Raw genomic sequence first — 20,564 nt, 5'->3', positions numbered from 1 at the left:
TCGCTACGAGTGAGAAAATCTCATCGCAGTCAGCTCCTTGAACTTGTCGGAAAACATCTTAGCGACAAGTCGAGCTTTCTTAATGGTGACACTTACCATCATTGTCCGTCTTCCTTTTAAAATCCATATGTACCCAACGGCCTTACGACCATCAAGTAGTTCTTCTAAAGTCTATACTTTGTTTTCATACATGGATCCTCTCTTGGATTTTATGGCCTCAAGCCATTCATCGGAATCTGGGCCCACCATCGCTTCTCCATAGCTCGTAGGTTCATTGTTGTCTAGCAACATGACCTCCAAGATAGGATTATCATGTCACTCTAAAGTAGTACATGTCCTCGTCAACCTACGAGGTTTGGTAATGACTTGATCCAAAGTTTCATGATCAGTATCATCAGCTTCCACTTCAATTGATGTAGGCGCCACAGGAACAACTTCATGTGCCCTGCTCCACACTGGTTGAAGTGACGGTTCAATAACCTCATCAAGTCTCCACCATCCTCCCACTCAATTCTTTCGAGAGAAACTTTTCCTCGAGAAAGGACTCGTTTCTAGAAATAATCACTTTTCCTTCTGGATCTGAAATAGGAGGTATACCCAACTGTTTTGGGTGTCCTATGAAGATGCATTTATCCACTTTGGGTTCGAGCTTATCTGGCTAAAACTTTTCACATAAGCATCATAGCCCCAAACTTTTAAGAAATGACAGCTTAGGTTTCTCTAAACCATAGTTCATACGGTGTCATCTCAATGGAATTACTGGTGCCCTACTTAAAGTGAATGCGGTTGTCTCTAATGCCTAACCCATAAACGATAGTGGTAATTCGATAAGAGACATCATGGTATGCACCATATCCAATAGGGTGCAGTTATGATGTTCGGACACACCATCATACTATGGTGTTCTAGGCGGTATTAGTTCTGAAACAATTTCCACAATGTCTTAATTGTGTGCCAAACTCGTAACTCAGATATTCATCTCTGTGATCATATCATAGACATTTTATCCTCTTGTCACGATGATCTTCAACTTCACTCTGAAATTACTTGAACCTTTCAATAATTCAGACTTGTGTTTCATCAAGTAAATATACTTAGCATCTACTCAAATCATCTATGAAGTAAGAACATAATGATATCCACTGTGTGCCTCAGCACTCATTGGACTGCACACATCAAAATGCATTACTTCCAACAAGTTGCTTTCTTGTTCCATCTCACTGAAAACGAGGCCTTTCAGTCATCTTGCCCATGTGGTATGATTTGCATGTCTCAAGTGATTCAAAATCAAGTGAGTCCAAACGATCCATCTGTATGGAGTTTCTTCATGCATATATACCAATAGACATGGTTTGCATGTCTCAATCTTTTCAAAAACGAGTGAGTCCAAAGATCCATCAACATGGAGCTTCTTCATGCGTTTTATACCAATATGATTCAAATGGCAGTGCCATAAGTATGTGGTACTATCATTACTATCTTATATCTTTTGGCATGAACATGTGTATCACTATGATCGAGATTCAATAAACCATTCATTTTAGGTGCAAGACCATTGAAGGTATTGTTCAAATAAACAGAGTAACCATTATTCTCCTTAAATGAATAACTGTATTACGATAAACATAATCCAATCATGTCTATGCTCAACGCAAACACCAAATAACAATTATTTAGGTTTAACACCAATCCCGATGGTAGAGGGAGCATGCAATGTTTGATCACATCAACCTTGGAAACACTTCCAACACATATCGTCATCTCACCTTTAGCTAGTCTCTGTAGTCTTTTATTTCGAGTTACTAACACTTAGCAACCGAACCGGTATTTATTACCCCGGTGCTACTAGGAGTACTAGTAAAGTACACATTAATATAACGTATATCCAAAATACTTATGTCAACCTTGCCATCCTTCTCATCTACCAAGTATCTAGGGTAGTTCTGCTTCAGTGGCTGTTCCCCTCATTACAGAAGCACTTAGTCTCGGGTTTGGGTTCAACCTTGGGTTTCTTCACTAGAGCAGCAACTGATTTTCCATTTCATGAAGTATCCCTTCTTTCCCTTGCCCTTCTTGAAACTAGTGGTTTTACTAACCATCAACTATTGATGCTCCTACTTGATTTCTACTTTCACGGTGTCAAACATCGCGAATTGCTCAAGGATCATCATGTCTATCCCTGATATGTTATAGTTCATCATGAAGCTCTAATAGCTTGATGGCAGTGACTATGGAGAACCATCACTATCTCATCTAGAAGATTAACTCCCACTCGATTCAAGCGATTGTAGTACTCAGACAATCTGAGCACATGCTCAACGATTGAGCTTTTCTCCCTTAGTTTGCAGGCTTAAGAAACTTGTCAGAGGTCTCATACCTCTTGACGTGGGCACTAGTATGAAATCCCAATTTCAGTCTTTGGAACATCTCATATGTTCTGCGATGTTTCAAAAACGTCTTTGGTGCCTCAATTCTAAACCGTTAGCATTACGCACTGAACTATCACGTAGTCATCAAAACGTGTATGTCAGATGTTCGCAACATCCACAGACGACGCTCGAGGTTCAGCACATCGAGCGGTGCATTAAGGACATAAGCCTTCTGTGCAGCAATGAGGATAATCCTCAGTTTACGGACCCAGTCCGCATAATTGCTACTATCAACTTTCAACTAAAATTTCTCTAGGAACATATCTTAAATAGTAGAACTAAAGCATAAGCTACGACATAATTTGCAAAGACCTTTTGACTATGTTCATGATAATTAAGTTCATCTGATTATTTATTGAACTCCCACTTAGATAGACATCCCTTTAGTCATCTAAGTGATACATGATCCGAGTCAACTAGGCCGTGTCCGATCATCACGTAAGACGGACTAGTCATCATCGGTGAACATCTTCATGTTGATCGTATCTACTATACGACTCATGTTCGACCTTTCGGTCTCTTGTGTTCCGAGGCCATGTATGTACATGCTAGGCTCGTCAAGTCAACCTAAGTGTTTCGCGTGTGTAAATCTGGCTTACACCCATTGTATGCAAACGTTAGAATCTATCACACCTGATCATCATGTGGTGCTTCGAAACAACGAACTTTCGCAATGGTGCACAGTTAGGGGGAACACTTTCTTGAAATTTTAGTGAGGGATCATCTTATTTATGCTACCGTCGTTCTAAGAAAATAAGGTGTAAACATGACAAACATCACATGCAGATCATAAAGTGACATGATATGGCCAATATCATTTTGCGCCTTTGATCTTCATCTTTGAGGCGCGGCATGATCACCTTCGTCACCGGCATGACACCATTATCTCCATCATCATGATCCCCATCAGCGTGCCTTCATGAAGTTGTCTCGCCAACTATTACTTCTACTACTATGGCTAACGGTTAGCAATAAAGTGAAGTAATTACATGGCGTTTTCAATGACACGCAGGTCATACAATAAATTAAGACAACTCCTATGGCTCCTGTCGGTTGTCATGCTCATCGACATGCAAGTCGTGATTCCTATTACAAGAACATGATCAATCTCATACATCACATATATCATTAATCACATTATTTTAGCCATATCACATCACATAGCATACCCTGCAAAAACAAGTTAGACGTCCTATAATTGTTGTTGCATGTTTTACGTGGCTGCTATGAGTTTCTAGCAAGAACGTTTCTTACCTACGCAAAAGCCACAACGGTGATATGCCAATTGCTATTTACCCTTCATAAGGACCCTTTTCATCGAATCTGATCCGACTAAAGTGGGAGAGACTGGCACCCGCTAGCCACCTTTATGCAACAAGTACATGTCAATTGGTGGAACCTGTCTCACATAAGCGTACATGTAAGTCGGTCCGGGCCGTTTCATCCCACAATACCACCGAAACAAGATAGGACTAGTAACGGTAAGAAAATTGAACAAACCAACGCCCATAACTACTTGTGTTGTACTCGTGCATAGAATCTACGCAATAGACCTAGCTCTGATGCCACTAATGGGGAACGTAGAAATAATTCAAAATTTACCTACCTATCACCAAGACCCATCTAGGAGATTCTAGCAACAAGAGAGAGAGAGAGAGAGGAAGTGCATCTTCATACCTTTGAAGATCGCTAAGCGGAAGCGTTACTAGAACGCGGATGATGGAGTCGTACTCGCGTCCGATTCAAATCGTGGAAGATCTGATCTAGCGCCGAACGGATGGCGCCTCCGCGTTCAACACACGTACAGCCCAGAGACATCTCCTCCTTCTTGATCCAGCAAGGGGAGAGGAGAAGTTGAGGGAGAGCTCCGGTAGCACGACAGCGTGGTGGTGGATCTTGTGGTATTCCTGCAGAGCTTCGCCAAGCACTACGGAGGAGGAGGAAGAGTTGGAGGAGGGAGGGGCTGCGCCAAGGGAAGGGTTGCTGAAGCCCTCCCACCCTCCCTCTATTTATAGGGTGAAGGGGAGAGGGGGGGCTCTAGATCCCATCTAGAGGGGGGGCGGCGGCCAGGAAGGGAGGCTTGCCCCCCCAAGCAAGGTGGAGGCGCCCCCCTCCCCTAAGGTTTCCAACCCTAGGCACCTTGGTCCCTTGGGGAGGAGTGCACCAGCCCACTAGGGGCTGGTTCCCTCCCATATTCAGCCCATTAAGTCCCACGGGGCAGGTGGCCCCACCCGGTGGACCTCCGGACACCTTTCGGTGGTCCCGACACAATACCGATAACCCCCAACACCATTTCGGCGACTGAAACTGGACTTCCCATATATAAATCTTCACCTCCGGACCATTTAGGAACTCCTCGTGACGTCCAGGATCTCATCCGGGACTCTGAACAACCTTCGGTAACCACATACAATTTCCCATAACAACTCTAGCGTCACCGAACCTTAAGTGTGTAGACCCTACGGGTTCGGGAATCATGCAGACATGACCGAGACAGTTCTCTGGCCAATAACCAATAGCAGGATCTGGATACCCATATTGACTCCCACATGTTCCATGATGATCTCATCGGATGAACCACGATGTCGGGGATTCAATCAATCCCGTATACAATTCCCTTTGTCAATCGGTATGTTACTTGCCCGAGATTCGATCGTCGGTATCCCAATACCTCGTTCAATCTCGTTACAGGCAAGTCACTTTACTCATTCCGTAATGCATGATCCCGTGACTAACTACTTAGTCACATTGAGCTCATTATGATGATGCATTACCGAGTGGGCCCAGAGATACCTCTCCGTCATACGGAGTGACAAATCCCAATCTCGATTCGTGCCAACCCAACAGACACTTTCGGAGATACCTGTAGTGCACCTTTATAGCCACCCAGTTATGTTGTGACGTTTGGTACACCCAAAGCATTACTACGGTATCCGAGAGTTGCACAATCTCATGGTCTAAGGAAATGATACTTGACATTAGAAAAGCTCTTAGCAAACGAACTACACGATCTTGTGCTATGCTTAGGATTGGGTCTTGTCCATCACATCATTCCCCTAATCATGTGATCCCGTTATCAATGACATCCTATGTCCATGTTCAGGAAACCATAACCATCTATTGATCAACGAGCTAGTCAACTAGAGGCTCACTAGGGACATGTTATGATCTATGTATTCACACATGTATTACGGTTTCCAGTTAATACAATTATAGCATGAACAATAGAAAATTATCATGAACAAGGAAATATAATAATAACCATTTTATTATTGCCTCTAGGGCATATTTACAACAGTGTCTCGGTCATGTCTACATAGTCCTCGAACCCGTAGGGTCCGCACGCTTAATGTTTGATGGCGATATGTATTATGAGTTATGTGTTTTTGATGACCAAAGTTTGTTCGGAGTCCCGGATGAGATCATGGACGTGACTAGGAGTCTTGAAATGGTTGAGACATAAATATTGATATATTGGACGGCTATATTCGAACACCGGAAGCGTTCCGGAAAGTTTCGGGTAAAACCGGAGTGCCGGAGGGGTTACTGGAACCCCCTGGGGAACTAATGGGCCACATTGGGCCTTAGTGGAGAGAGAGAGGGGCGGCCAGGGCAGGCCGCACGTTCCCTCCCCCTTGGGTCTGAATTGGACTAGGGAAGGGGGGCGGCGCCCCCCTTTCCTACTCCCTCTCCCTCTCCTTCCTTCCCCCTCTCCCCCTCTTGGTGGAATCCTACTAGGACTAGTAGTCCTAGTAGGACTCCCCTCTTGGGGCGCGCCCTAGGGGCCGTCCGGCCTCCCCCTTCTCCTTTATATACGGGGGCAAGGGGGCACCCTAGAACACACACGTTTCTCTCCCAACCGTGTGCGGTGCCCCCTCCACAGTTACACACCTCGATCATACCATCGTAGTGCTTAGGCGAAGCCCTGCACTGGTAGCATCATCATCACCGTCACCATGCCGTCGTGTTGACGGAACTCACCCTCGTCCTCAACTGGATCAAGAGCACGAGAGACGTCATCGAGCTGAACGTGTGCTAAACGCGGAGGTGTCGTACGTTCGATACTTGATCGGTTGGATCATGAAGAAGTTCGACTACATCAATCGCGTTATTGAAATGCTTTCGCTTTCGGTCTATGAGGGTACGTGGACACACTCCCCCCTCTCGTTATTGTGCATCACTTAGATAGATCTTGCGTGATCGTAGGAATTTTTTTGAAATTACCAGGTTCCCCAACACCCCCCCCCCCCCCCCCCCCCCCCCACACACACACACACAAACACACCATACAAGCACAAGCCATGGCTAGCCGAATCCTCGGGTGCCCTCCATACCAACAACTTTCTATGGGAGTTTGTTTCATTAATTTTTCATATTGATCATAGGACCGGGCATCCCGAATACCAACCACTCTCGTGTAATGACAAGTGAATAAACACTTATCGTGGGAATAACCCGCTTAGCATGGAATATACTGATCGCCCCCTGTCACTCCATGAGCGGTACGGGCATACAAAATAGATGTTTATTTGAATGTTTAGAGGTGACAGATGCAAATTTACTTGGAACGACAATGTAATACCGCATATACATAGATATAATGAACTCATCTGGAACAACTTTTGGTTTAAGGATTTGAATGCACAAGCAGTATTCCCGCTTAGTACAGGCGAAGGCTAGCAAATAGATTGAGAAGCGACCAGCCGGAGAGCGAAAACGGTCATAATTATGCATTGAGGATAATTAACATCGAGCACAAGCATGAGTAGGATATAAACACCATGAAATTAAATATCATGGAGGCTATATTGGTTTTGAATCAACTACATGTATGAATATGTGCCAAGTCAAGCCACTTGAATTATTCAGAGGGAGATACCATACTATCATACTACATGATAACCGTTTTAATGCATGTTGACACTCAAGATAAATCATTATTCACTCTTAGCTATTTAAGCATTACATGAGCAACTATAATCTCTAATTATCATTACAAATATGTTACTCATAATATACTGAATCAAGATCGGCCGAGCTAAACATATTTACAAAAACAAAAACAAGGAGAGTTCGTACCAGCTTTCCTTCACCGCAATCACTTCATCAAATCATCGTCATTATTGCCTTTCACTTACACGACCGAATGATGTGAAGATAATAATAGTGCAGGTGTCATGGACTAAGATAGAATCTGCAAACATTTTATTCAAAGGAGAAGAGAATGTAATATGGGATCTTTATTAAATCATCAATAAAGCATATGAGAGCCACTCAACATTTTCATCGTGGTCTTCTCCTTAAGACAATTCAAAGAAAAGAAAAGAATTTTAGATAAATACAATGAAATATTTTTGAAGTTTTTGTTTTTTCTGAAGAAAGCAAATTAACGAAGTAAATACGTAAACAAGAAAAACTATTTACATGGAAAAGTTTCCAACAAACAAAAGAAGAAGTGAGAAATCTTTTGGGGTTTTCTTTTACTACTACGAAATAACTAACAAAAAAGAAGCGAGAAATATTTTTGGATTTTCAAAGTTTTTCAAACACACAAAAAAGCGAAAATAAAATTAATATGAATATACAATGAAAAATGATGAACACCGACAACTGAAATGAATGTGTGGCACATGAATGTAATGTCAGTGAGAAATACGTACTCCTCCAAGCTTAGCCTTTTGGCCTAAATTAGTCTATAGCCCCTGGTAGCCTCGATAGTATCCGTCGTAGTTCGGGTTGTACTGAAGTGCAGGTGCCACAGCTGGGCGGTCTCCACCGTCCTCTCATACTCCTCGGCCTCCTCCTCAAGTATGAAATGTCTATATTTTTCCTAGAAATTAAAGAAGGCAGGAGCAGGCAAAGTAATATGAAAGACACGACGCCTGTTAAAGATTAGTATGTATCTAAGCGGAGGGATGTTCCTTTCAAGGAATTGGTGGCGTTCATAGCATCGTAATCAAGAAAACTAGGTGCCAACAAGGTATCATTTTCGTTAATGTGTACTCCTAGATGAGCAGCTAAGCGCGTAGCATAAATTTCATCAAAGAAATGACCAACTAGGGCATTATTATGTAAACAACGTGCAACAATGGCCCCCATGTTAAATTGTTAATCTCTTAACACCGCACTTTTAAGGATGCTCAAATCAGGAGCGCAAAGATGACTATATGTTTACCATTAATGCATCTACCTACGAACAAAGCAAATTAATGTATCGCAGGAAAATGAATGCTTCCCATAGTGACTTGTGTTATGCCTCTAGTTTCACCCCTAGTAATACTAAGTAGAAATTTATTGCAATCAGATTTGCGAGGCTCAATGCATGTCCCCCAATAGAGAATTTTACAAACTCACTATATTCCTCGAGGTTCGTGCGAAAAGAATTTTCATAGAAATTAAGGGCCTGTTCTGAAGTCATCCAACTTCTCAAAACTCCACAAATCCAGCTTCTTTCTTGGCTTCTCCCTCCATGCAGCGATTTCCTTCCGTTCTGGAGTTAAATCGGCTTCTACATCACCATCTTGGGCTAGCAGCAGTTGTTGGGCCGTCTACCACCATATTGGGCCGGCTACAACCAGATCAGGTGGTTGCCGAGCGAATCGTTTTCTTTTGCGCTGCTGGATGAAACGTTTTATTTGGCGGTGGCACTTTGGCTGTAATATGGGTGAACTCCAGATTCTCGTTTTTGTGAAGCTGGCCCTACCTCGCTCTAGATTTTTGGACTAGGGTCGACCGTATATAACTTCCTAAAGGTAGCTTCTGGCAGCTATTTCGTTCGGTTCAGCTCCTCCCAATAAGTTTGTGAAGCTTGGAGTGGGAGGACTTCAAAACAGGCCCCAAAAATAACATCATGTGAAGTGCGATGAGATACATACTTGAATTTTCACACAAAAGAATCAGTGATCTGACACGAAGTCTGTCAACCCAACATTGTGCATGTCATTGTTGCACATGCAGTCAATGGTTTTGGTCAACTACTAGACAAGGGTACCCACACCATGACATGCGACAAGTTTATGATACATTCTTGATGTGAAGGAATGATATGATGCGTGCCATAGAAATGCTACAGGGCAAGTTCACTCCACGAATTAGCTCGTTCTTTGGCTTCTGTAGCCACGTTATAAAATCCCCTTAGTGATGATTAGCAATGTCTTAGTGACAAATAGTCATGTCTCGTCTACAGAAAATAACGCACGTCAACCAAAAGATCAACCATTAATTCTCTTGCTATTGGTGAGATAACAGACAAGGGCAGAACATGTGGAAAAAGAACTGCAAAACATGTTTGCTAAAAAAATGGCAAATTATGTCGATGTTCATCACATAAGCCATGCCACGAAAGGTGATTACAGATGGCCATCAGGCACTTGCAAGTTAGCATACACAACCTGGGAATTCCCGGTCAATTAGAAATGGCATCAAATAAATACATGATACAAAATGCAGTGGCGCCATAATAAAACATCGGACGAGCAGAGATTACTTCACAAGGGGTGAAGTCGGAATGTATATGTCGATCTCATCCAACGTCGGGCGGTCGCACAGCGTCAAGCTGTGTTCATTTGCCAGATGCAAGAGACAAATGAAATAGAGGTGTGGCGAGATTTCAGTCGTTGAAACATCTCTGTTACTGCATGGAAGATCATGCAGTACCTTCGTCAGGCACAGAGACGGTTCTGTGTCATCTCTTTCCTGCAGGACCAATTACAATCAGGCTTAAATACTGTAAGTAATTTCATACCCAAACCAGAAGACGGGAAGGGAAAATGGTTCTTACCAACAAGCAAGGAAATCATAATACTAGTGAAGAATGTAATATAATGTGTGCAATGTAAACTTATTCTATTCCCCTGACAAAAATGTACATGTACTCAAACCTGTAAAGTAACAATGTTCTTTTAAGGCCGTTTAAATGCATGAGTGCACTATGCCACTACCAGAGTAGGTTCATAACTCCAGTTGCCCGTGCTGCTAATGAATATAAAGTCAAGTAGGAGGGTTGATTTTAAGTACTATACTATTATTAAAACCCTCATTTTTAGTTTAAAGGTATCGATAAAACATGGGCAACGTATTAGGTATGTAGGTGTATATGAATGTAAGTACTACATTACTCCAGTTGCCTGTGTTGCAAATGATCCTTTTTTCAAATATTCCACGTTTGGTCACAACGAAAATTCTTATGTTTTCTTAAATCAAACTAAGAATATGTGGCACCTAAAAAATTGTCAAACCACAACAAATTTGTTTTCCACGTCTAAAGGTATTTCTTTTCAGTCCCTCAAAGGTTGGACACACCCCGCCCATAGCAATTTGCAACATTCCAGCGATGAGCAGTAAGGCTATTGCTTATTACAGACAAATAGAATATCCTTACAAATATATAATATGTATACTATCAAATACTAAAACTCAGACCCAAAATGTCACCTTAGTCTAGGCAACTTGATTACCAAAAACTGTTTTGTACCAAGAAAGCCAGTAAATGGCAATAGCATGGTTGTTACTTGGTATATACTCCCTCCGTCTCAAAATAAGTGACTCAACTTTGTACTATCTTTGTACTAAACTTAGTACAAAGTTGAGTCACTTATTTTGGGACGGAGAGAATATTAGATTACAGTGGCCCCGTATGTAATATATCAAAAAAATCCATCAAGATATGTAGCATTGCAATGAATAGGAAAGTTCATAATCATGACAAGCGCTTCATCAAAAAAATTGAACAAATTATTGTGCTAAACAAGTACTTTTAAGAGGGGATGCCACAGCTAATCTACATAAAAAATGACAGTTAGACCTATATTTGATGATAGTACTTAGTAGTAACCAAAGCACTTGTATTACCAGATCAGCAGTCTTAGCAGATGTATGAATGTGATTCCAGAGCACTTCCTTTAAGGCATGAACATCAACTTGTTTCGATACCTTGTCATATTGTACATCAATCTTATTGACCTATGATTCAATCACAAAGAAAACAGGCATCAGCTCAGAACTGACCAACAGCCCAAAAGTAAATTGGTTATACCACAAAGAGCAACATAAGTCAATTTCAGACTTATAAGAGTCATCAGCCTGGAACAATAAAAAATTATGTATATAACTCTTCAGGCTTAGCACTCTGCCCAAAGGCCAACAACTGTAGATTGGAGGAGCCCTCGGTAGTCGAGTATCGACTAACCCGATGTTGCACAGACATTATGTGGCATCATCAGTGTCAGGAACAGTAGTTCATAACAGGGTATAATGTGCAGAAGAGGGTCGATAGATATTGGCTGGCTTGAAAGCAAGATCAGATAATTGTAGGAAAAAATAAACCAGTGATGATAGAGAAGACTTGACATGGCAGGAGTTCGTAAAGAGGGATCTGAAGGACTGGAGTATCAGCAGAGAACTAGCCATGGACAGGGGTGCGTGGAAGCGTGCTGTCCATGTGCCAGAACCATGAGTTGGTTGCGAGATCTTGTGGGTTTCACCTCTAGCCTACCCCAACTTGTTTGGGACTAAAGGCTTTGTTGGTGGTGGTGGTGATAGAGAAGACTCTTTATGAGGAAAAGGTCAAAAGGACAATTATATTTCCTTGCATTCTACTAAATTACAAAGCATGCCCATGGACAGACTGAACTAGCCACTTAAGACTCGAACTTTATCCTGATAATCCATTTTAACCCAAATTCTTATGATAACATACTACCCAAACCAAAATACTAGCAATAACATTGCAAAGGTACATGCCAGATCCAGAGCATATTGAAACCACCCTATTGATGAAGTCGGGCAAACTAATACCCCAAGTGGCTGACGAATTGTTGGACAACTCTATGCAGAGCCATGAACTCATGAAAGCATCAGACATTCATATGTGATTTTTAACACATTAGCCATTGATTTCAGAAAAGTGAAAAGACAATCAAAGCATACAGAAATATGCCCACACTAAGAAAACAATCTGGGTCGGTGCCCTATAAATAGGAGTGAAATTTGGACATCAGTGGCACAGGTTAAAGGGTATGTTTGGTTTGTAGCCAACATGTGCCTTACCAATTTTTCGGCCATGGCCAAAACTTTGGACTTGGTTTTGGTTGCGGACTCTTTGGCATGCCAATAGCTCCTTACCAACTCTAGTAATATTTTTAGCCAAGGTTGGCCAACTCTTGGGCACACAAAACCTTATCAAAATTGCCTAGCCAAATGTTTGGTGGGGAACACACCCCAGGTATTTAACATGTGATTTCCTAATCTAGGGAACTATTAAGCAGCACAAAGCAAAGTTTATGTGCAGGTTGAATATGAAGTGATTGATCATGCACAAGATTGAATCAGTTAGCTCATAGGGGTGGTACATCGTTAAATTCCAGATACAAATGATGGATTGGCGCAAGTCAAAATAGCTAAAAAGTAGATAGAGACAGTTCTTGAAAATGGCTTTTAACTCACATCTCCGTTTCGCACGGCAAATCCATTAAGCATTATTCAAAATGTGTGACAAGAAGAGGAGTGTAGCTGTTGCAATGTTATCACTTCCTGCCCCTGCTTTAATGCAGTAAGAGACCGAGTGGGCGTGTCATCTAATACGGTGATCCAGTATCATGAACAATTTCGTAGATGTGCTCACTTTGTTTGTGCATGTGGTGGCCTGGACATATGTGTTGCAGTCAGAGGGTGCACTCCTGTGAATACTCTTTTGTGTACACTACAATTCTTTTGTTATTGAAAGTTTATGATTGCTACATCTAACAAAGATCAATCCCTCTAAAGGTTAAGATCTTCCCACGCAAGTTCCGGGAATTGCGTATTAGTGCCCGATGACCAAGTTTATGTGGAGCTGCGTGAGGGAACTCCTGAAGTGCAACTGGAACCATTCTTGTTTTGGTGATTTCTTCGATTTAAGCAGGTACACCTTAGGTCAATGACGTAGGATCAATTAGTTAGCGAAAGAAGACAGCACATCAAGAGAATGAAGCATTGTGCAAGAAATCATAGCCCAAGAAACTGGCAGCAAAGAACCTCGGTGGCAATAAAATGGACATAGATCGACGACGATGCAAAAGGAGGCCATAAAAATTCTATTGAAGACAACAAGGACCAGAAAGACCACAAAAGTTGTATTAGAAATGGACTAGGACCAGAAAAGAAGGCAGACATATAAAGGTTTGGTGGCCTACTGGCCTCGCATGGCATGAGAAACACAAAAGAGCAACGAATTTGGTGGACACAGCAGAAAATATAGAACTATGAAGCGCATACTAAACTAGGCAACGGGCCAGAGAGACTGGCAATAGTGGCAGCAGAAGAAAAAATCAAGTCAGCCAAGCTCCCAAATGGCATGAGTCACAGCGGCGAGGGCCAGAAGGCAGAGTACGAGTTGGAGGCCTGGCCTAGCAACGGCCCGATTCATCCAATAGTGATACGTTAGAAAAAACGCAGTCTGATCTCACCACCGGGTCGAGGTCGTGATCCATTTTGAGCAAGGTGAACAGAGTAGACAACAGGGTATGAACTAAAATGGAGCGGTGGAAACAATCCAGATGTGACGAGACCAAAAAGAAGAATTTGATCAAGATTGATTTGGACGAGTTGCACGTCCAGAGAAAAAAACTAAACCAGGGCTCATGACACCATGTTAGAGGAGCAACTTATATCTATTGCATGTCACTAGGATGCCATTGGCGAAGAAGGCAGAGCACCATTGGGAGCACCAATGGCAGCAATCAGAACTCTTCACTCAACAATTAGGGCGGCTAAGAGTCAATCCTAGCTCGAGCCGAGTGCTAAGTTGTTGCTGTATCAGACATTTGATATTTCTTTTATTGTTTGATTTGTTTTGGGCTGTAATTGTTATACCAATGAACTCAGTGCGGTGTTTGTATGGTTGGGTGCCGGCTGTTTGGGGCTTTATATAAGCCTTTCGTGTAAAAACATCCAAGATTGTGCTTAAATCCTTTGAGAGACTTGAGAGCACTGAGGATTTTAGGTGCAATCAGCGGCTCAGCGCACCAACCCTTGAGTTCAACATTCAAAAAGTTAAGGAAAACATCTATCTTTTTTCCTACATGCATCTACCATGAAATGAAAAATCAGATCCAGATTCAATCCTCACACTACAAAACAATAAAGGAAAAAAATTGACTATGCATAGTACTCCATCCTTATGATTATCTATGGCGCATAAGCTTTTGGCAGAAAAATTAGCATACAGATGGTCGTTGCTGAACCGCACAGTTATAGACGATATCCTGTAATAAACATGGATGTCCGATCCATGAAAATAGCAAACAGGGTGGCTCTAGAGGAGAAATTCCGCGGGAAGAGCTAGGTGAAGTGGGCTCTATCTAACCGCAACGTAGAGTTCCAAATCTGGCTTTACTGTACAGGAGAATACTATGTGTTGGGAGCCAGAAGGTAGAGTTCCAAATCTGCCTTACATTTTCAGCTTTTTTAGAGAAGTTTATGTGCCTAAGATTTTGGGAAGGGGGGAGTACTAGATAGCACCAGAACATTGTTTCATTTCAGATTTGGAAATATTCACTGCTGAATTTGTCCCTTTTGGTCTTTGATGTGTGGGTAAAATTTTGACCTGAAATTGTATGGCATGTTTACATGCATGTCGTCTGAATGTTGTCGATTCATTTCAGAGGTTTGCATACCATTATATGGTAAACTATAGAACTTGGTGCACAAGTCCACATAAGCGCCTTAGTGCATACAACCCACTGCCTGACTTGGATCCTCAAACAATTAAAGTGAAATATGGAAATGTGTATCTTGGAGCCACGGAGCAAATTTCCAACTGCTTATTTCAATATTGTTTGCTATACATGTCTTGACCTTGGATCAGTATATTACTGTAAACTTGTAACATAATATGGCAAAGACAATCACGAGCATTAAATACAGCCGGTGATAGTAATTGCTCGGTGGAGATTAAACCACTATCTGCCATTTAAGCCTACAATATTGTTCGTTTGATGATTTTTCTGGCCACTGACATTCAGATGGACATAGAAAGATAAACATACAGGAGAACGTCCAAATATAAGTACATAGAGATGAATGTCTTGAAAACAGAAGGGGCAGAGGATGCACCTGTCTTGGTTTGGCAATAAGATTTACTGGCTCTTCCACATCACTAGCCGCATCCCCTTCATCAACATGATCATTGCCCAGGTTATCATCATCCCAAGGTCTGGATGGCATAAAGTCATCGCTGTTGTCCCTTGAATCATCTATAAGGAGGTCAAAGGCATCTATAAGGAGGTCAAAGGCACCGTGGACCATTGTACCAGATAAATGATGTCAGAAAAAATAACAAAAACACATCAACAGAAATATAGGCAAATAGTACTCATGAAGGCATAACCTAGTATGAGCTGCAGGCTTCGTTTCGCATTGTGGCAGATTCTGATAAATGGGATCATCTAGCCAGATTTTATCAAAATTATCATTTTCTTGACAATTTTTTTTTACTTTTGAGGCTATTTTTCTGCAGTAGATTATAAAATAATTTCCTGGAAACAGCCTCTTCCAGAAATGCAGGGAAAGGCTGCGTACAAAAGACAAAGTGGTCGGACCCTTCCCCGGACCCTGCGCAAGCGGGAGATACATGCACACCAGGCTACCATTTTTTTTAGATTACAAAAATCAACTGTAAGCTGAGACATACTGCTAACAGAATGCTACCTAACATTAATGTTCATAACAGATTAAATCTTTCCCGGATTGTGTAAATAGAGCAATAAAGTCTTTAATCAAAACCAGCAAGTCCAAAAAGAAGTACAATAATGCAATATGATACACAACGAACAACAATTTTAACTTGTAAGGACACATATAGTATAAATAGAAAGAAAAAAAAGTAAACCTTCAATTTTAACTTGTTTTCAAACTTCAATTTTTTGCAGGTCCAGAAAGAAGTACAATAAAGTCTTAAGCAGGAAGAGAAAATCTTCAATTCAAATACAGAATGCGAGAATGTAACAAAACTTACCAAGTGGTTTTCTTCTTCTCCGAGCCAGACACTGCAAAAAAAAGACGCACAGTTATTACAGCGATCCTAGGCCCATATCAAGAATAATTTTCATGAAAGTAAGCATTACCAAAATATCTGGAAGAAGAAATAATTTAACAAGGCTTTCGGGTTGGTAATGACAATCCTCTGGAAGTTTATTATTGCAGCCACCCTTATTTGCAGGCAGCAACAATGATTTTGGGTTCTTGGGAGGTGCAAAAACATTTGCCTTCTCATGTTCCAATGCTTTGGTGAAATCAATATCAGGCTCCTCTTTGCCTTTCTTCTTCTTTGCCTTTTTTGCTACTTCCAAATCACCAGAAGTTTGGGCAGGCTCCAGATCTAGACAATGGTAAATTCAGTATTAAATAAGCTAGTTTGAAATGGAACCAAAATAGGACTAGCCAGGGTTTACCTCTAACTTTTCGATATTTCCAATGCTCGGGTCCAGCCCAAGCATTTGTTTTGGAAGAGAATCCCGCGCCAAGTGACAACAAATCTGCAATTTTCTCGAGCCTTTCATCTACATCAGGACCGTCTGGACCCTGGAAAGTGTACTCATAGTCATCGGTTCCCTGTATACCAATACACAGTCAAGACAACAAATTTGTAGAATCGGGTTTGGAACTTTGAACTTGTAACAAACTATAACTGTTCTTTTGTACTACCTTGGATGTGGGTATTGTTCTAATAGAAGAGAAATAGCAATACTCAGTTGTAGGCAGCAGATTATAACAACAAAAGAAATGCTTGAGGTACAAGATACAAAATGTAAATCAATAGTTCTACCCTATGACTAATTGACTTTTCCTCATATGCCTTCAAATACTCCCTCGTTTCAAAAGATATCGTTTGGGAGTTGGACACAAGAGTTAAGAGTGTGAGTGAGATGTCCATGTTACCCTTCAGTTATTTTCATGCCCTTATCTTTTTTATCACCAAGGAATTAAATTGCCTCTTTTTCCTCCTAAAAGCAAGGCACAGAAGCACAAGAAGTCAAGAAGGGTTAATTAACTCTTTTCTTGATGGCATTGATGAAGCGATAAACTGGAACACGGTCACTAAAGCTGCGTTGGAAGTTTAGAAAGACCAGTATTTTGAGGAAAGTTCGAGAGGCTAAGAGGATTTCTATTGTGGAATGGAGGGAGTGCATGGATAAGTACATAATGCACAAGTAAACAACAGATAGTTCCCTAACCAGGTACTCCCTCCGTCCGGAAATACTTGTCTTAGAAATGGATAAAATGGATGTATCTATAACTAAAATAAATCTAGATACAACCATTTCGAGGACAAGTATTTCCGGACGGAGGGAGTAGTAACTATTTTTCTGAAGGACCATGTCTCAATTTTGTCTAGTTTACAAGTACCTCTTCATAGTTTGTTGAGTTGAAATTCATTGGGCTGCAGTTTTCATCATATGCACTGTCCTGATCATCACAACCACCAAAATCCCAAGTTCCACAATCAGGTGGCATGCTGTCATCATTACTGTCAACCACCTGATCTTCCATCACCAGCATTTGCCCGGAAGATGCATCATGTGATGGCCTTTTATTTTCTTCATCAAACTGAGCCACAATATCCCTCAAGGTAGGAGAGATGTCATTGGATAGAGGCATGTGAACTATCATTTGCTCAATTTGTTCTGTCAAAGAGTAGTAGCAACTCACTGAAATCTAATTGGAAGCAACATGTAAAGAGCATACACAGCAGAGCGACAAACTGATATTACCTTTAGCAAATGAAAGATCAATCACCTCAGCCTTCTCAGGATCAGATAAGATGCATTTGTCTGGCGTTTCAAACGAATCAAAAAGCACACGACAACTGCCATATACTCCAAGATTATACAATAAGAGCCCCTTTGCTCCACCTTCATCAAACTGAGCAGTGGTCTGATGGTATAGAGGATCCACCGTGAAGGCAGCTATAATTGCAAATAAAATGACCTTGTAGTTTCAGCCCCATTATAGAATTAATAAATTCCATAGAAGCACAATGAGAAAAGGCTTGAAACATACCATCAAACTTCTTCACGTTAAGAGCCTCAAACGAGGACTCCAGCGTCGAAGCAGGTGAAATCTGCATAGCCGAAACAGCATTGGCAAGATAAAGAACAAGTGAAGTGCAGGTAGTGAAAAATCGTATTAAAGAAATGTACCCTTCTATCAACATCTTTTTTGTTGACGCCTTCTTCTTGTGCAGGCTCTGCATCGCCACCTTCTCCCAAATCTTGTTACAATTTCCAAATCAGAACACTGTAATGAAGTTGTGTAGCTTACATTTTTCTATGGTTATTAAACTTGCAACTATGAACACAAAGCTAAGTTTATGACAATAGTAAACAGATAGAGAATTCACAACAATAGTCATATAACAATATAAAACAAAAAAGATATACCAAACCAAACCTACGTCATTCTCAGAAGGTTGATGCCTCATGCAAAGTGCACACTCGTGTAAACCAGCATAACATGGTAATGTAGCACTGAGTGGTTTCCCAAAGAAAGGGTAATATTACATTGTAATTATTACCTTGAAAAAAAGGTGCTAAGGTCGTCCTGATATGGTGACATTTTTAAATTAAAAACCTAAAAGATGTTCTTATTTTCCTTTGCATCAGTTTAGAAACTGATCTTATCAGTAAACCACAAACGGACATCATGTATGACAGCTTACTTCAGAGTTTAGCTTGCAAAGTTGGTTTCCAGCATTATAAGAGTATTTGCAATTTATACCAAGCCGCTTAAACAAGACAAATAAATTCAAATTGGTGCACAATTAGAAGATACTGACAACGCAAGTGGATACATACCAGCCTCTTCCCCCCTTCCTGCGCGGTTGATCCCACCGAGCACCTTGTACGCCTCAGAGTGCACCGAATCCACACGCAGAGAATAGATCTTGACGCCAGCCTCTAGCGTGCAGCTAGCCTGGTCGCAAAACCATAATTTGTTTCCTCAATCTTATTATTTTGTAAGAAAAAGAAACACAAAGCTGTTTCCAAATTGAAAATAAGAAAGGAGACGGAAGATCATATCACGCGCACTTTCTGGAAGTTGGTCTCGTCGTCCTCCTCCTCCCCGGCATGGATGATCTCGCTGAGGTGGTCGATGAGCCCCAGCTCCCACGTATTCTTCTGGTTGATTTTCTGCCCAATTTCCACAGATAGAGAAGGAAAAAAACAAGCTTAGTAAGATCCAGGAGCGATGTAGGGTTTTGACGGTGGGTGAGGCACGTACGTTCTCCGAGGCGAGCTTGATGCAGTTATGGAACAGGTCCATGACCTCGTCCCGGTTGAGGAGGTCGGGATGCGGGGTCTTGGGCGCGAGAGATGCGGCAAGGGAGCGTCGACGGACGGAGGCCGCGCGGGCCATGGCGCGAGCGCGAGCGCGCTCGAGCTGGTCGTCGTTGGAGCCGAGCGGGAACGCAGGCGGCGGCGACTGCAGCAGCAGCCTCGAGCCGGCCGCCATCCCACGGGCGGGAGGCGGAGTCGGCGACTGCAGCAGCAGCCTCGAGCCGGCCGCCATCCCACGGGCGGGAGGCGGAGTCGGCGCCTGCGGGGGGCCGGCGGCAGGGGAGGCGTCCTCGGCGGGCGGCATCTCGTGGGGAAGGAAGGACGGCGGCGAGGGAAAGGGGATCGGGTTCGGGGGATTTGCGGGGGTTACTTTTCTACACTCCGCTTGGGGTGTTTTGGAGAAGTCTGGTGTCGTTCGGGCTCCATCCCGGGAGGGGTGTTCAAATTTTCGGGAGCGCTAGAAGCGGCAATCGGCGACTCGCGAATCCAACGGGCAGTTTTTTTTTTTTCCTCTCTTCGATCCAATGGGCTGCTTATTTTTTTAGCATGGTATAAGGCGAAAATTCAACCCAATAAGGGCTCGTTTGGTTCACAGGAAAAACCCAGGGATCCCGGCCCAATCCCAGGGATAGAAAGGCACGTGCTAACCTCTCCCAGGGAATTCTGAAGGGCCATTTGGTCGAGGCCCAAGTCAGGGAAACTTTGGCCCTCCCCGGCCGAATCCCCGGGACGAGAAAACACCAGTCACGACTCGTGGGAGAAGTCCCTCGTTTCTTTCGCCCCCTCTCTGTTCGCAAACCACGCCGCCGTCTTGCTCGAT

At 42.3% G+C, this 20,564-nt stretch overlaps 1 protein-coding gene across 2 annotated transcripts; it reads right to left on the bottom strand.

Annotated features, from left to right (window-relative positions):
- Nucleotides 1–9,693: 9,693 nt before the first annotated feature.
- Nucleotides 9,694–20,152, bottom strand: LOC123138282 (condensin complex subunit 2). 2 transcript variants are annotated; one of them, XM_044558222.1, is made up of 13 exons: nucleotides 19,689–20,152; nucleotides 19,496–19,597; nucleotides 19,262–19,379; nucleotides 18,608–18,678; nucleotides 18,468–18,528; nucleotides 18,179–18,373; nucleotides 17,814–18,091; nucleotides 16,859–17,018; nucleotides 16,532–16,785; nucleotides 16,423–16,453; nucleotides 15,522–15,682; nucleotides 11,280–11,390; nucleotides 9,694–10,124 (listed from the first exon to the last, which is right to left on the bottom strand). In XM_044558222.1, the coding sequence occupies exons 1-13, from the start codon at nucleotides 20,046–20,048 to the stop codon at nucleotides 9,912–9,914; spliced, it is 2,115 nt and encodes a 704-aa protein (XP_044414157.1). In that variant the 5' UTR covers nucleotides 20,049–20,152; the 3' UTR covers nucleotides 9,694–9,911. The 2 variants fall into 2 exon arrangements, with proteins under 2 accessions (XP_044414157.1, XP_044414158.1); XM_044558223.1 differs by having other exon boundaries at nucleotides 15,522–15,661; nucleotides 19,689–20,139.
- Between the last annotated feature and the right edge of the window lie 412 nt (nucleotides 20,153–20,564).

Source organism: Triticum aestivum, chromosome 6B (genome assembly GCF_018294505.1).
Source record: "Triticum aestivum cultivar Chinese Spring chromosome 6B, IWGSC CS RefSeq v2.1, whole genome shotgun sequence".
Lineage (NCBI taxonomy): Eukaryota > Viridiplantae > Streptophyta > Magnoliopsida > Poales > Poaceae > Triticum > Triticum aestivum.
The sequence above is the reverse complement of the archived record's forward strand: the minus strand, read 5'-3'. Positions and strand labels throughout refer to the sequence as shown.

What these genes read in the sequence shown, in the direction of transcription:
- LOC123138282 (XM_044558222.1), bottom strand. Translation starts at nt 20,048, where the DNA reads ATGCCGCCCGCCGAGGACGCCTCCCCTGCCGCCGGCCCCCCGCAGGCG. An exon ending in AGGAAGGGGGGAAGAGGCTG is followed by an intron (nt 18,679 to 19,261) that starts GTATGTATCCAC and finishes AATTGTAACAAG; the next exon opens with ATTTGGGAGAAGGTGGCGAT. An exon ending in CTGCTAAGACTGCTGATCTG is followed by an intron (nt 10,125 to 11,279) that starts GTAATACAAGTG and finishes TTGGTCCTGCAG; the next exon opens with GAAAGAGATGACACAGAACC.